The sequence below is a fragment of the Heliangelus exortis genome, chromosome 3 (assembly GCF_036169615.1).
Source record: "Heliangelus exortis chromosome 3, bHelExo1.hap1, whole genome shotgun sequence".
Taxonomy (NCBI): domain Eukaryota; kingdom Metazoa; phylum Chordata; class Aves; order Apodiformes; family Trochilidae; genus Heliangelus; species Heliangelus exortis.
In genome coordinates, this window is record NC_092424.1 from 390,263 (window position 1) to 406,919 (window position 16,657).

At 43.0% G+C, this 16,657-nt stretch overlaps 1 protein-coding gene across 6 annotated transcripts in view; it reads left to right on the forward strand.

Moving 5' to 3' along the window:
* CFAP61 (cilia and flagella associated protein 61) overlaps window positions 1-16,657 on the forward strand; it is a 97,803-nt gene that overhangs the window by 56,739 nt on the left and 24,407 nt on the right. For all 6 annotated transcript variants that reach the window (XM_071738751.1, XM_071738748.1, XM_071738749.1 and 3 more), the window contains 6 exons: window positions 592-690; window positions 3,543-3,711; window positions 5,509-5,683; window positions 11,558-11,850; window positions 15,250-15,577; window positions 16,025-16,116. In XM_071738751.1, coding sequence (XP_071594852.1) covers window positions 592-690; window positions 3,543-3,711; window positions 5,509-5,683; window positions 11,558-11,850; window positions 15,250-15,577; window positions 16,025-16,116 — 1,156 coding nt within the window. The remainder of the gene's footprint in view (window positions 1-591; window positions 691-3,542; window positions 3,712-5,508; window positions 5,684-11,557; window positions 11,851-15,249; window positions 15,578-16,024; window positions 16,117-16,657) is intronic.

Consider the following 16,657-nt stretch of genomic DNA (forward strand, 5'->3'; position numbering starts at 1 on the left):
CTCGTTCCCCCCCATGCTCTGGTGTTCACAAAACTAGGGTGGGAAGTATTCTTCTTTTTGTGTCCAAAGACACCTGCATCTTAGCAAGGTGATGAAATGCTTTGTACCTGGCCTGTGCAAAGGAATTGCTATCTGTGTCCTCTTGTATCTGCCACAAAAATCTGTGCTTCTCCTTTGATGTGCCCTCAGAATTCCAGTAGCCCTGTTGCAGGAAGCAGGTCAGGAATTCTTTTATTCCTTTCCTGCAACTTACAGAAGGTGAGCTATGAACAGCAAAGGTGTTTGAGCAAAGGCTCAGTGGTTCTATGACACGATGTGTACTGATGGAAGGGAAGTCCTGCAGGAAGGTCTGAGGAGCAGAGCTCGGTAGGTGTGTGATAGAGTCCAAATATCTCTGTCAGGACTGAGATAATATTGTGCTGGATGCTGTGCAGATGGAAAGTCCCAGTGGTGGACTGGGAAGCTAAGATGTAAATGCTGTGTATATCCATATAACCATACCTGAAGTGCTGTTGTGTTGTGCTTGTACCACACAGTGCCTCAGAAAACTTGCACTGCTTCAAATGAGGAATTCTGCTTTTCTCTCCACAGCCCGCATCTGAAGTTCAACAATCTGACCTTGATTTCAATCCATGGCCTTCCAGGAAAAGACCTACTGGGCTCCAAACACAGAAGATTTTTAATTAACAGGTTTGATTTAATACCTAAGCACTTCCATAGCTTCAATGGAAAATGTAATGCATTGCAATTCTCTACTGTCCTAAATTTTAGATAGATATATAGACAGCCTCAAAATAATCCAATCTCTCTCTGCAACATGCACTCACCTGTGAAATGAATTGAACATCATTATTACTGGGGAAATATTGCTAAAGCAGTAACCTTTTCCTAAGTATACTGTAAAAAAAGAGTTGTAATAACAGAACTTCCTTCCTGATGGAAAGTTGCAGTTCATAGCTGCTTCACCAGAATTAGCTTTTAAATTTGAAAGCAGATTAGGAGTGAAAATTGAACTCTGCAGGGTATGATTTTTGAAAGCATCCCTGTGATTTTGGATTGTCAGTCTTCAGGAGCTTTGCACCTCAATTATAAAGGTGCTTTTGAAAGCCCTCATCTGTCCTTGATGTCCATTTTATTTATAGATTCCTGCATGATTACAGTTTAGAATTGAGAGTTGCTTTCTTCCCTTACTTATTTGCCTCCGATATTTGTGAGCACAGAGGATGCAGAGCACCTCAGAAAGCCTGATCATTCAGTCCTAAAATTCTTCAGGTCATGAAAGCGAATTTATTTGCTTCTGTGGCATCCTGTATGACAACACTGGGAACTCAGTAAGGACAATTAATGTGTAGCACTCAGCTCTGGTTTAACAGACTTATGCTGGCACTGATGGCACAAAAACAGCTGTTTGTGCTGAGTCTCCTCTGCTGCACTCAGTGCTGTAATACAAATGCATGAACATGAGCAGAGTCCCCTTCTATTTAATCACATTACATTTAGTCTTCTGGAGGAAAGTGGAATATTTTTCATCACACATTATCAGTACAAATTAAAGTTCTTGAGCCCCTGGCTGGATATGAGCTCTGTTTGGTAGGTGGAACATTTGTTCTGCAGTGACTTCAGATGACAGAGGGGGAGAAACCCAGGATTTCCTCATTCCCATCTTGTCTCACAGGTGCAAAGTGCTAGCAGGAGTGAGACTCAGCTTCCTTTCACACAAGATGTGCAAGTTTCATCTTCTTGTCATTTCACTCTCATCTCATAAACCAGGCATCTGGGTGACACCAGCCATTTATCTTTTTGCTCGTGTAAAACCTGTTGCATTCTTCTTCAGTAGATGCTACAGATTCATCACTCCACAAAACTATAAATGGCTTTGGAATTAGGATTATTTTTCAATGCAACTGAAAAAACCTAACAGAGTTTTGTCTGGTGTAAGTTTTCAATATCATGGGGGTATTGAGCTCAGTCTAGGTGGATTGGCAGCATGGCCAGCAGTGTACTGTGTATTTCCATAATGGGCTACTGCAGGACTCAGTGGTGTTCAAAAGTCATAATGGACCTTGTTGAAAATGTTCTCTTTGCCTCCCCGTGCATTTTATGATGATGTATCTATTGTACATCTGTATTGACATATTTTATCTCCAGGAATCTTTCTTTCTGTTAAGCAGAGAGGGTAATGCAAATGCAATAATAAATAAGTATCTTGGTATTTGCTTAGTTGGGCAGGTTGAGGGCATAGTCTGAGTCATAAAAGACCTTTGGAAATAATTTTAATTTTCATTACTGAGGCATTAAAAGATGTTTTGTTCCATTTGGGTTTTGCTTCAAAATTGGCTGTTTAAATAGCAGCATCCAGATTCTTGCTGCTTCCATCATACATAAGGATATTATGATAGGTTACACTGAAAACAGGCTGTAACACTGCTGAAAACTGCAAAAGTAAACCTTTTTTTAGGTCTAGGTTCCTTAGTTTTTGGTACTGATCCTGAATGTACACTGCCAGACTGTGGGGCTCAGAACACACTGCATGCACCTTGAAAACTGTATTTCTGTTGAGATATTCAGGGACAAAAAGCCCTGGAAACCCTAACTATGATAGAGAACAAGGTTCTGCTTCTTAAAACAGGCAAACCTTTATATGGTTTGTGACTTAGCACTGCAGGTGATTTCTTTAAAATTATAAAAGTTGCTTCCTCATTTTCAGTAAGAATAAATCGTTGTCCCGTTACAAATGAGTGAAGATTGTTACCATCTGCACTGTTGGTGTCTCTCACTCACCTGCTAATTTTGGGGTTTTTTGGATAGCCTGTGTGATAACTTCTCCTTTATTCTTGCTTCTATTCACCTTGCAGAGGAATTCACTTGCATCTTAGAGACTTGAAAGTTTGAGGGTAGGGGGTCAGTTTAGTATGTTTCAGAATTTTTTGCTTATTAATTCCTGCATTTTGAGAAAGTTAATTTTGAAAGGGTCTCCAAGACAAAATTTGAGATCTCTGCCTTTTACTTCTAGCTCTTACAATTTATATCCGAGCTTTATTTTTAAGTTTTTCAGACTAATTTTTTGGAATACAGGTGTCAAAGTGCCCGCAGTGCCTTCATCACATTTATGACTCACCATAGCCAGTACTGGTATAGTTGAGTACCAAATGAAGCAAAAGTGGGGAAAAAAATGCAACTTAATAGGGGAATCTTGTACAGGAGAAAGAATTAGACAAAATATTTTCTTTGCAGGTGTGAAAGTCTCCTACTTACATCAGCTTGCAAAGAAAAAGCGGACTAAAGCATGTATTTTTGACTTTGGTTTTAAATTATGAGGTTGTATGGCCCAATGCTGGGAGGGATTGTTTGGTTTTAGCAGAAAGTTGTCAGTTTGTAACTGAGTATTTCATAATGACTAATCTTGTACTATAGACTGCCATAAGCTCACAGCGAGAGAACAGACTGGAACCACTAGGGGACTTGAGCTAACTCACCAGATGTCTAATTAATGCCTGCTGTCAGCTGCTGAAATGTCACTTACAGATATTCTTTCTTCACAGCCACTGTTTTAATGATGAAGATTATGCACAGATGTCACTTTGTTCCTGGGTTAACGTCGTGGTTGGTAAAATGACTGGCATAAATCGTGCTGCCAAATATGTTGTTGTTTCCAAGAAGAAAAAAGTACCCTATGACTACCTAGTTCTCTGCACAGGACTGAAATACCAGGTAAGAGTGTATGCAGAGTGAAATACATAATATATATTTAGTTTTTAGAAGGCATAGTGTTTCTGTAACAAATAAAGTAGTAGAGTAGCCCAGAAAGTTTTCAGCACTTCAGTGTGTCTGTAGAGTGTGGAGGAGATGAGAGGTTTTACAGCCAGCAGAGTCACTGCTCAGTACCAGGTATTAAGCAAAGCTGCCAGTGTTTTTGCCACCATTACCATTAAACCTGCTGAAGAGTAAGCCCAGTTGACATGTGGCCACAGCCACAGGAGGCTGAACTCCAGCTGGCCTAACGCCATTTGACCTAGTTTTGGCAATGGAGAGAATTCCTTATCAAATTAATTACTCATCTCATGTGATGACCGTGCCTAGGCATGCACGTGGTGCTCTGTGTTATTGTAGCACATGGCTGAACTTCCAGTGAGATCAGAGCAGACCCTCAGTTGCACGTGAAATGTGGAATCAAGCTCCTCTCCACCCCCACAGGCTCAGCTTTGACTCAGACACCCCAGGTAGGGTTCATTTGTTCCTCAGTCTTACCCCATAGTTTTCACACTGTGTAAACTGCCTGGACATCATCTGTGCAGCCCTGCTGCTCTCAGTGAATTTGCCTCCCTGGTTGGTTTTGGATAGGAGTCACCAGCAAGGTGTTTTGCCTTTAAAAGTAAGTCACATGCATGAGGGTGAGGTGTGGTCAGCCCCATGGGGAAATCTGGACCACACGTGTGCAACAGATTTGTGGAGCAAGAAAGCCCCAGTTTTTCTGTAACCACTTTTCAGAATAGAGCCACACTTTAAACAGCAGTCCTTATCCACTACTCAGAGGGATTGAACAAAAGTTGAAGTGTGGTCTGAGAGACTTCAAATGCTCGTAGAAAAAGGAGTTTGGAGATAAACTCTGACTTGCAAAATAATTTATGAAAAGTAGTTGCACAGAAAAAGGAAAAAAGCTACAGAAAGCAAGAGAAAACTCGGGTTTTCCTTGCCCTCAAGAAGAAAATCTAGCATAATCTCTTGTCACTTTTAAGCTCTATGAAGTTACAAATTAATTATTTTTATCATTTTCTGTTTATTTTTAATCAATTATTAATTAATTATTAATTATTTTTATCATTTTCTGTTTTATTACACTGAGCTGTAGTCCATCCTTTTTATAAGTTGTCCCTTATTTGGCAAGCAGTCAAATTAATGTGTAGTAAAACCTTATTCATTGTGATTAGGAGGACTTACTTGTTGGGTAACTAAAATCTTTTGATGTCATGCCTGGTTTTATATGACTGAATAGTATTAAAGTTGATCCCATTGGCAGTGAGAACATTGTTTAGGATGTTAATGTTTGGGTGCTGTAGTTGTCATAGATGAGATTCGTGTATAATTCTTACTGAATTTGTAACTGCAAAGCAGAATTATGCAATTAAAACTTTACTGAATTCGGGAATTTTAACAATCAGTCAGGTATTGGTCCCTTTCTCTGGGACAAATATGTCTTAGTTTAGAAATCTGATTTTTGCTGACAAAAGTTGGAGGCAGGCGTGCTGCACATAGACTTTCCAAGTGTCATTTTAAAGGTGGGTGTTATTTAAATAACTGCAGAGATCCTTCAGCCATGAATTTATGCATTTCGGCTGCTTGCTGTGAAGTCCCTTTCATTTGTGTTTTGCCTGTATGGGTATTCACTTGTGTTGGAACTGCTGCTGAAAATGGTCACCCCTATCCTGTAGCAAATTTGTAAAATCTTTCCTAAGTTCTCCAAGATATATACCATATATTTATGCCACTCCTTTATTCCATTTCTTGTAGGTTCTGGCTCCCACTGGAGCAGATATCAGTAAACTGCCAACTAATAGAGAAGTCATAAGTAAGTGGCCACAAAGACACACGGGGAAAATCCCTTCCAACCATTTTACTCTCAATGACAGCCAAGACTGCTTGAAGGCAACGCAGTGGCTGAAAGAAAATGTTGTCAATGCAGAAGGTGAGGGCTTTCCTTCACACACACACATTTACAGAAACGTTTTCTAGGCTTATTGTTTGCTTAATTCCATGGTATAATTGCTGCCTGATTAATTCTAACAAAGTCTTTCATCTGCTGTGCTTTGTTTTCCAGATAAATTTACAATTTGTTGTCATTTTTGATACTCAGCATATTTAGCTAGGAAAGAAAGGCGTGAGATAGATTAATTATCTGTAATGATTGTATAGCACAAAACGAGTCCCAAATGCAAATCTGTCTGGAGTCATTAATTAGCCAATTAAATAATAATTTAATTAGTGGATGTGTTTCTCTGTTGTATAGAAAAATATCTAGATTTGAGGCATAACACAAAAAACCAGGTCTAAATTAGGAAGTGGGGTTTTTCTTTCACTATCTGTCACCTTTGTATTTGATTAAATCAGTTACAGATTTCCTCATAGAACTTCAGGCTCCTGTATTTTAACCTTTGAAGTCTCACATTTGTGCAGATTTTTGTCTACCATACCTGTGTTTCCTCATCCTCTTCATGTGTGCTTGGTTATTCATTAGTTCATTGAGCCTGATGCTGTTGAAAGTACCTGGAATCATCCCAGCTTCCGAGTTAAACCCTCAAGTGCAGAATAAGCCATCCAACAGTAGATGAATCCACATCACATCAGTTCTGTGTGCCAGGTCTGAGTCAGGACAGAGGCCAGAGCAGGAAAGCTGTCTCTGGGAAAAGGCTGTCGATGGAGTGCATCAACAGGAGTTTCCTGAAGGTGTGGTTTACCTGGCTCATTTGTAGAGAACACAGTCAAAATGGGTGGTGATCTGGTGTGGTTATTTGGGGCTGGTGGTAGCCCCTGCCCACACAGGCCTGCCTGGTGCACAGCTGATGTGCACAGCTGCCTTTGCACAAACAGATGAGGTGGTTGGGTTCTGTGTTCACTGCTGTCAGTCTTTCATGTCAAACCCTGTTGCCCTGTCTTGCAATGTACAGAAATGCTGCTTCAGAGCCTGGTGCTGGCTGGGCCCCAGGGTGCCCAGGAGGATTGCTCTCCAGCCAGCAGCAGCTTTACTGCCCTCAGCTTGCCTGGGGCACAGCACACCTTTACTTGTTACTAGTGCTAAATTAAAATTATGTTAATAGTAATCTTATTATTGCTACTGACTTGCAGTGCAAATATGGGTATCTTAATTAGACACTATCCCTGCCTTCAGGTACAGGCTAAATCCACAGCTCCCAGTGAGGTCAGTCTGGAGGGATGTTTTAAAGATGTGGTCTGTGGGAGTATGACATCTCCTTCCTTCTCCCTGCCCTGCCTCTGGCTTCAGTTCTATCTCTTCCACTTCATGTCCCCTGCAGGTGCCAGCTATGAGGCGCCCAGGTGGGTAGCTCTCCCTCTCCTCTCACCTCTCTCTGTTCTCCCTCCCCTGCTTCATTTCCCAGCTCTGTTTCTTACGAATGCTGTTCCTTCAGACATGTTCATCACTGCATCCCAGATCCCTGCTCTGTCTGAAAATGAATTCCCCTGTCAACCTGGAGGCTCTGGGCTGGCAGGGGTGCAGCAGCAGGGTTCCTGTGGATCGTTTGGATGCCTGTCAGCTCCCTGCAGGCTGTGCTACTGCTCTGCTGGCCACAGTTTTATGTCCGCATTATTTTTCATCCTGAAATTCTCCAGGTCTTAGTTTTGCCTTCAATAAATGGTAATACTCTGCCTCATATATATTTCATCTCATCAAAACTGTAAAATGTTTCTCAAATTCCCCCGACCTGTTTAAACATGTTAGAATTGGGAACATTAAAAAAATCTGATTTGCTTATGTTTAAAGGAAACAAACAGGCCAGTAAAACTAAATATGCTGGTTGTTGTAGCCCCACAGAAACAGGCATTTCATCTTCTGACTTCGGATATAATAATAATTCTTCTTCTCAGCTTATACTCAGTATTTTCTCCACACACTTCTGTTTGTGCTACTCTTATTCAGCCATTTGCTGCATTTGTCAGAAGTAGTGTGGAGCCAGCTGTTCCTGCTCTCCCTGCGAGTAGGGCACTGGGCTCTGCCCTGGATCAGCCCCCAGCTCCCCTGTAGCCAGCCCGGGGCTGGGGCAGGAGCAACCCCCATGGTGCCCACCAGCATGGTGAGAGCAGGGGGCTGCCCCAGGGGGAGGAAAGCCCAGGGTGAGGGAGGGTGGAGGTGTCTTCAAGACCACCTGTAGTCCTGGAGGCTTTTGGAGGGAAGAGTTAATCACTGAGTTTCACAATCCCTGTCTTATTAGCTTAATTGGATGAAATCTTCATTTGGTGACACTGATTTTTGAGAGCAGCTTTTAATTAAGAGTTAAGGTAGGGTTTTTAATTGCTTTTCTTCCCTCTGAGCACCGTGTACCCCTTCATTCTGGATGGAATCAGTGGATGCTTCTTTGCAGAGGCTGTGAGTCGCTTGGGGTCAGCCTGTAGCAGGTGCTGGGCAACAGGGGAGTTGCTGCAGCCTCCTTCACGGGCTCCTCCTCACCAGCAGAAGCTGTCTGGGTGCTGCTGGAGGAGCCTGCGGGGGGCTGCAGAGGGTCCCTGGCTGCCCAGGGCACAGAGCAGGGCAGGCAGCAGCCCCAGGGCTGCGACTGCTCTGATGAAACCCAGCCGGCTAATGCTTGTAACCCATTATAACTGTAATTGTGACTAATTGAAATTCATCTCCTATTAGCTCTGCACTTTCCATGAAAATAAAAAGTAGGATGGCAGTAAAGTAAGGAACAAAACTGCTTTAATGGCCCAAAATGGAGCAATTATTTTTTCTCTTTACCTAAACATAGTTTACTGCCTTATTAAAAGCATGTTTGCAGGAGTACTATCGCATTAAAATTCCAGTGCATGAATCACCAACCGGAGCCACCGATGCTTCAGCTAATACTGGTTTTCTCCCTTAGCTTTTGCAAACTAAAAAGATTCAGGTCATGCTAGGGTCACTGAAATCTTTTGCTTCCACTTGTGGAAAATGAATCAGCCTGCTCCGCAGCTGAACACTGACATTCTAGTACTAAATGATAAAACTGCTCCAATGATCTTTATTTATGGATGCTTTTTTCCTTGGGAGATTATGATGTTTACTCACAAATAAATACATTTTCATGTAGTTAAATAATAAAAGCATCCTGAGGAACCGCTATTTGTCCAGTGAACATAATTTCAGTCCATAATGAATATCAGCAGTTCCTAGACTACTAGAACTGTAATATAAAAAGCCACTAATATTGTAATAAGCAGAAACCGTAAATTGTTGATTTACAAGAGGTCAGGAAAGGAACATTGCTTTCCTTCATCTAATGCAGTTGTGTTTAATATTACCATATAAACCAAAATTTTAATTTTCCTTAAGAAATACAGGGCTTGGTTGTGATCTTGTCCATACAGAAATGCCAGCAGGTAATGTAGGAACAGAACTTCCCTCCACAGGGGCTGGTTCTGCCCAGTGCTGAGCATCTCTGTTGCTGAGACTTGTTTGCCTAAGAGTCAAACTTTCCTGGGCTGCACCTTTGGAAAGCACTTCTTGTTTCCCTTTTCCATCCACTGCGTACTCTTCAGTTTGTTTTCACCCCTTGCTAACTGAAAATGTAGATGGAATGTGAGGCTGTCAGCATCCACATGCCACAGTCTTACCTGCACTGTTGGCATATTAGATTACTGAAAATTAATATATCGAAGTTTGTATTTCACTACTAGTTCTGCTTGTTTACTTCTTCCACTACACCCTGCTGCAGTGGTGAAAAAAATGGATGGCTTTTATGTCTTCCTTATTTTCTGGCTCCCTGATAAGGACAGTACTGCCTACACATGGGCATGCTGGCAGCCAGAGCAACAGAAAGGGTTCTTCTGGCTTTGAAAGTCAGTTCAGCAGTGTACACATTGGATGGAATTCCCACTATCAGACATTATCCATATTCTTTATTACATTTATGAAAGCAGTAAGATCTCTTTCTTCTTGTGATCTCAGATGAATACATTTGCAGGTAAAATTGTTCTGTCCCTCTGGTCATTGATATGAAAAGTAAAAATACACTTTCCATCATTTCTAAGCATGTGTAATCACAGGGCAGTTCTTTTCTCTGGCAGTTATAAAGAGCTATGTTTATCTGTCAGCTATAAGTAGCCAAGCTTTTATGGACAAATAAAATAACCTTGTATGCAAAGGGGAATGATGGAACATCTGTTAGCAATCTTTATTATTAATGTTTTTGGGAGCTAGAGCTTTGTGAATGCTCTGCTCACTATTGCACTGTGTCACATTCAGTAAAACATGGTCCCAGTGAAATTAGTTTAGCCTATGAAATAATGAAATGTAGGTTGAAGGGGATGCTGTCACTTGCAGGGAGACATAAACGCCAACACTGAAATAAATACGCAAGTTAGTTGTGTGAGGCACTCTCTTACCTCTGATCACTGGTTGCTGCAGTGAAACGCTGCCAAAAGTCAATATTCAGCCAGTTGTGCAAGACAGGCAGCTGTTGGTCCAGAATCTGGTTGCTGCTGTGTAGCAGAAGGGAGCCAGCCCCTGTCTGTGTCAGTTATGGGTCACTCCTGCAGCACCTCTGATGTTTCAGCACTGGTTTTTCTTCAGTACATTCCACCCTATGCTTTTTCTTCAGTGCCAGACTACAAGTTATTTTCATAGAGCTTTTAGAGAGATGTCTGACTCTCGTCCATTGGCCTTCTCATATGAGGAGGCTCTTTGTCCTCTCTATTATCCCCCAGCTTTGACCCCCCCTTCCCTCAGGAGCAGCTTGGCTGTGGCCCATGTAGCAAAGGGTCCTTAGCCACTGGGAAAGCAGTTCCTAGACTGTCCTACAAGAGCTATGCCATTTTGCATGAGTTACTTGAAGGGTTAGTGGATCACAGGGCAGAAAAAAGCCTTCTGTGCCAAACAGAAAGGAGCACATTTCAGTCCCTGCTCATAGGAATTTTTTCTGTGTTTTATTTTAAACCATCTTTTAAATAAAAACAGATGCTCTGATGTGTCCCAGCTCTGCCTCCCTCTTTGCCAGGAGGTCTGTACCCATTCGGCTGGAGAGTCAGACTGTGTCACACAGATCCTGCATCCCTCCCGTCATCATGGGGTCACTCTGAGCTTCACCTGCACCGTGTGTTTCTTCAGTGGGAGGTTTTGGAAGATCCCACCAGAGAGCTGCAGCTTTGTAGCTAAGGGCACTGCCCTGGGAGGTGTGAGAGGTGCGTTTGTGTCAGAGCCCTACCAGAACGATGGAGCTGATGTAAACAATGGCTCCTGGTCTGGTGACAGTGCCCTGCAAAAGGAGCAGGGGTTTCCCAGTGCTGTTTTCCTACCAACTGATCAGAAATGCCCCGGCTCTGTGCCCTGCAGCTGGCACAGGGGTGTGTCAGCAGGGACATCTCGCTTGGCCAGAGATCAGGCTTTGGCAGAAGGAAGCAGCTGCACTGGTGACCTCCACCATTGCACAGTGGCTTGTCTTCTATAACTTTATCTTTCTGCAGTTGGTAGGGTTTTTCTGCATGATGTTTTTAATTTGCTCCTGTCCCCCCTACCCCCAATAAGTCCAATGAGCAAAATTGAGGAGGGGAAAATAAAAATGAGGGTTTTTTTTTTTCCCCCTAGCAGATTTTCAATCAAAATAATTTCAAATTATGGGGTCAGAATGAATGTCATACTTCTATGTTAAGTACTTGCCTACTTTGTGGGATGTTTTGTACAGATTCTTCACTAAATTATCTTAGTTACTGTTGCTAGGTAACATTGTTTGCTTCATAGCATCAGAGAAATAAGAGGGTCAATGAGAGCAATTTTTTGTTATTATCATCTGAGTTATACTAACAAGGTTTTCATTGTACATCTTAGATTTTTTCCCCCCTTTTTTTCTCTTAGGGAATGTCATTGTCTACGGGAATACAATTGACATTTACACCACGGTAGAGACCCTCTTATCTCTTGGAATTGGTGGTTCTCGCATACATCTCGTGCAGCCTCCACTCAGCTCAAACATTTCTTGCCTGAACAACGACGAAATTGAAAGTGCTGTTGAGGAGGCCCTGGCAGAGGCTGGGGTGTCTGTGTATCGGGACAGCATCCTGGCACAGTGGGGCGAAGGCGACGACCCAGACCTCATCACGTGTGCTGCTTTCACTACTGATACAAAACCCTTTAAATTGCAGTGCTCAGTAAGTACATGCTTCCATTGTCTCTCCTTCAGTCTGTTTTTTTAAGACAAAGACCATCAAATTTAGATGGTCCCTCTCTGATTTATCTGTTTTCTCATTGTCTCCAGGAGATTGAACACTCACTGGTTTGTCTAAAGGACTGTTTTTTTAAAACTCCAAATGAAACCATTGTTAATGCCCTGACTGAATTGGATTAAAATGTATTTAAGTCACCTGACTCATAAACAGTTGTTCACTGCTGAGTGACAAATAGTCTTAATTCATTTTCTAAATAATTCCAGAGATCCTTTTATTATTTAAATGCAAAAGTATCTCCTGTCTATAGTTGTGGGTATTTGATCAAGTCGTAACAGAAGCCAGTACTGTTAGGACTGAGAGGCTTACTATGTAAATTTGCTTGTGCAGAGAGTCTCTTGTGGTTATGGAAAGGAAGAGCCATGTGTGTCCCCCAGAGAGGTGCCCAGGAGCTGGGGTCCCTGCTGCCCCCCCTGCCTCTGGGTCACTGGGTGGGTGTTCCTGACCCTTTTCTTTTAACATATGGATAGTTAAGCCCTTCCTGATAGAGGCAATGATCTTGCATAGCACTTGTATCCACTAGCAGTCTCCTGACTTTGGTCCTGGGATCAGTAATGATGTTCCTCCCTTCTTTCTTCACGTGCAGCTTTTCAGTTTCTCTCATCTTTCTCCAAGATCCCTCATTTTTTATCCTTCTTCCACAGAAGTATCCCTGTGGTTCTCATTCTTGCAACTTAACATATATTCACCACCTGCTCATCAGCCCTCCCCTTTTCCTCCACCTCCTTCCCTGTGTGTCCTGTGCCATTCCTCAGGAAACCCAGGCCCCCATGGTTTGTGTCTTTGGTCCTTTTGTGCCTAGTGCTTGTCCTTCCTCCAGCCATGGTTCTTCCCTCCTGAGGTCTCTCTTACTCAGCCTCTAGGATCAGAGACATGCAATTACTGGTGGTGCCAGGAGCTTTATATTCTCCAAAACCAGTTCAGCTGTCCTGCGTGGCTCCTGTGTCTGCATTTAGCTGCTGGAGGACGGGCTCAGAGGAGGAGAGGGCTCTGGAGAGCATCCTCCAGCAGGAAGGCAGCTGCCTGTGCCGGGGATCAGGCAGTGCAGGAATCGGCCCTGCAGCGGCTCGGGGCCTTTTGGGATTTGAGCCAATATCAACTGTTGATTGGCAGTTCTTGGGGGCTTAATTTGTTGAGTCCTGCAGGACAAAAACAACGGGAGAAAATCTCTTCCCCTGAAGCGGCAGGCTCCCCTCCCTCCCCTCCCGGGCTGACAGATGGCTCCCAGCCTGGAGGTTGCAGCCGTCCCCTCCCCTCCGGTGACACCGTCCTGCCTGTCAGCCGGCGGGGCCTGGGGCTGTCCCCTTGCCCTGGCGGGCAGAGCCTCTCTGATTTCACATCTACTAGAGGTTAGAATTCCCTTAACTGCATGTAGTCCCTTACTTGTTTTGTACACGAACAAGCCCAGAGGCTCTGGCTCCCCTGTGCAGCATCTCTGCTCTATTGGTGTTGCTGAAATTTGCAGTTCCCTTTCCTTCCCATGCCTTTCCTTCCATCTGTCTCTTCCAGCCTGGTGTGAGCATCTGACACTCATCTTGAGCCCACAGGAAAGCTCTTTGGTGATGTGATTGGGTAACACCTTTCCCCAGGTCACAACTGTGTCCTTCCCAAGGCTGACACTTGAGAGAAGGGCATGTTACAGATGCTGCTCTGCCCTGGTGCAGCTGTGTCTTGGGCTGTTAGGGCTGAAGGCAGCAGGATAATGAGAGCTTATCTGTTAACTTTTCACCCTTTCCTCAGCTTGTAGTTATGTTTCTTGATGGTGGTCAACAACATTCAACTTGTCTAATCATTTTAAAAGCTGAGGGTGCTGGTGAAGGGGAAGGCTCTTTGTAAAGGCTCTGGAGATTCATAGCAATTGTAGCAATGAGACAGTCAGTCTTCATCTGTACCCTTTGCAGACCATCATGTTTCTTAAAACATTTCTCAATCTTGTCATTTTTATCACTTTTAACCCAAAATGTCCAGGGTGCACTCTTGTTCTACTTTATTCTGGGACACTAGTTCTGCCAGGTTTCAGTTTATCCTTTGTAACAGGCACCTATAAAGACACTGCTTCTAGTTGTAGCTTCTCCTGCTTTGGCTGCCTGTGGCACTGTGATGGAGGCCTGGGGCAGGCACTGCAGTGTGCCTGTGCCCCTGGTTCCAGGCTCAGCCTCACTTCCCTGCTCCTCGTTTCTGGTGTTCCAGAGCTGAGACATCTCTGGGGGTGTCAGAGGGTTTTACCTTCCCCAGTGCCTCTCTTGGCTTCATTTGAACTTGCACTTGTGTCCTTAGTGAGCACATTTTTGGTTCCAGATTTCAGATGGGCTTTCAAGTAACCTTTAGGCCACGTAGAAAACTCTGATCAAAAGAAGTGTCAGCTGCCTGTGATTCCAAATCCCTCTGTGGGCTCCTCTCCAGCAATGGATGCATGGAGCCTGCAGACAGAAGGTGAAGGCTGTGTTAGGGCCCTGCCCTCCTCACTCCCATGCTGTGCTGGATCTCACAGCAGTTCCTCAGGCATCCAGCAGGTTCTGCACATCTGCTCCACACCCCTGCCCAGGGCCCAGGACAGATCGGTGGCTGCTCCCAGTGCCGCCTGCTCTGTGGTGCTGGTGGCAGTTGTGCTGCCCCAGGTCCTGTTTTGGGGAGGTGAGGTCTGGTCTGCCTGCTCATGTCCCATGACATGAGGGAGGGAGTGTGCAGGTGCCACAAGAAGACAAAAGAGGGGAATTATCACTAGCTTTTTTCCTTTAGAGGAAATTTCCTTTAGAGGAATTTAAGGATTTAGTGTGATTTACTTTCAATGCCCTTGAAGTCTTCCTGCAGGGAAAACGAACTCATGGCTTCAGTAGATGCTGGCTCCAAGATAAATCCCCACCTCGGAGACAGTACTGTGAGGAGGAGGAAGATAGCACAGGCAGTGTCTTATGAGAATGGGAGTCCCATCTTTTTTCAGTCCAAAACCAAAAGGTAGTGGATAGGCATCTGCTGTGCTCATTCCCAGACACAGTATCTGACTGCTGAATGTGCCAGTTGCAGACACAGCCTCCTCTGGGCTGACCTGGATGATGGAGAGGGATCTGACACCCATATAGACCTGTGCCCTGTCCCCAAGAGTGTCTACTTCTTATGTTCATACTAACACAGAAAATATGCACATCCACTCTGGGTGTTTGACATAGTTAATATTAGCATTTTTTAACCAAAACTAACCTAATAACCAAAAGTAGGTGGATCTAGTTTAGTAATTCTCCCTCCAGTCCAAAGCATAGGATTTGATTTATGAAATTAGCCAGTAACTACTGTATAATAACTATGCTTACTTACATCATTTTTTAGGCATTTTTTAGCTTTGCCTACAGGGAAGTGGATTATGAAACCTTTAAGGCAATTAATGATGCTTGCCTTGTTTTTGATGGAAGACTGGTGATTGACACTGAGTTCCATACAAATGATGTCAGTATCAGGGCTGCAGGTCCTTTAACAAAGTACTCCAGGAGATACTACGCAGACGAATGGACACACAGCAACTTCAGCTCCAAAGAGATTGGCTTTGAGCTTGCTACATCTATGCTGAACCTCTTTGATCCAACTCGTGAGCCCATTTCCAAGCCACCAGAAGACTCAGATAGACTCATCCCCATGTACAAGGGGTGTAAAATTAAAGGTATGTCAAAATGGATTTCTGTCACTCTTTCATACATTCTTTGCTATTTTTGCTGCTATATAATATGGGCAGGTCTGTCTCTCCTAAGGTGTCATCTAATGGCAGTGAAGTTCTCAAAGCTGTAACAGACTAGTAACAGACTAAGTTGTTCTTTCATTTCTATTGCAGTAAACATGAAGTGTTTCCAGTGAAACTTGGTGTCTGTATTCCAAGTTCAAGATGAATAAAACTATAATGAGAACTTTCCAATGTTGGGCTACTGCACAACCATGTGTAAGAGTACAAAAAGTTTTTAACATGAAGTCCACCAAAACAAAATAAGTTCTTGTTTTCTTGTCAGAGATATTAAGTAAACAAACAAAAAATTATAGGAGAGGAGGACAAACCAATACTTTATTTTCTTTGTTGCTTATGATTTATTAAATCTCATATTTTCATTTATGGCAGGAGGTGTTCTTCCTGGAGGTTATAATTACTTGCATATTTCCAAACCAGAAATCCCCATCCGCTTGGACTTAAAACTTGCACTGTGTGATCATGTAAGTTTAATTATTTAACTCTTCTTTGCTTTGTCTTCCATTTGGAAGGGTGTTCTTATTTAGGATAGTACAGAAGTACCATGCATCTTAAAAAATATCTTGAGTAAGCATGGGTTTAAGTATGCATTTAGAGACTTTCTGGAGCTGGGACTTATCAGTAAACTATGGAATGGAACAAACTGTACAAAACCAAATCTGTGTTCATTTGAAAATGTTCCATTTTTTAAAATCTAAATCCACTGTCATATTTTAAATGTGAAATACATAAAGGTAAGATTATCCAATTAGCTTCTTTACAGCACTTCTTAATTCTCTGGCCATTAAATCAACCCAAACCCAAGAGGTTTTTGGTCCTTGAAGGCAGGAAATATTTATCAAGTCCTCATGCCCTGAACTGTTCATTACTGTCTGTAGTACTTTGGGTTCTGAGAGTTCCCTAATGGGGTACTACAGCTTCAGTCCTTGACCCTTTTTTTCCAGGACTGTACCTGGTTCCTTAGGCTTTTGTTTTAGCACAGGCATATATATTTAATGTAAGTTA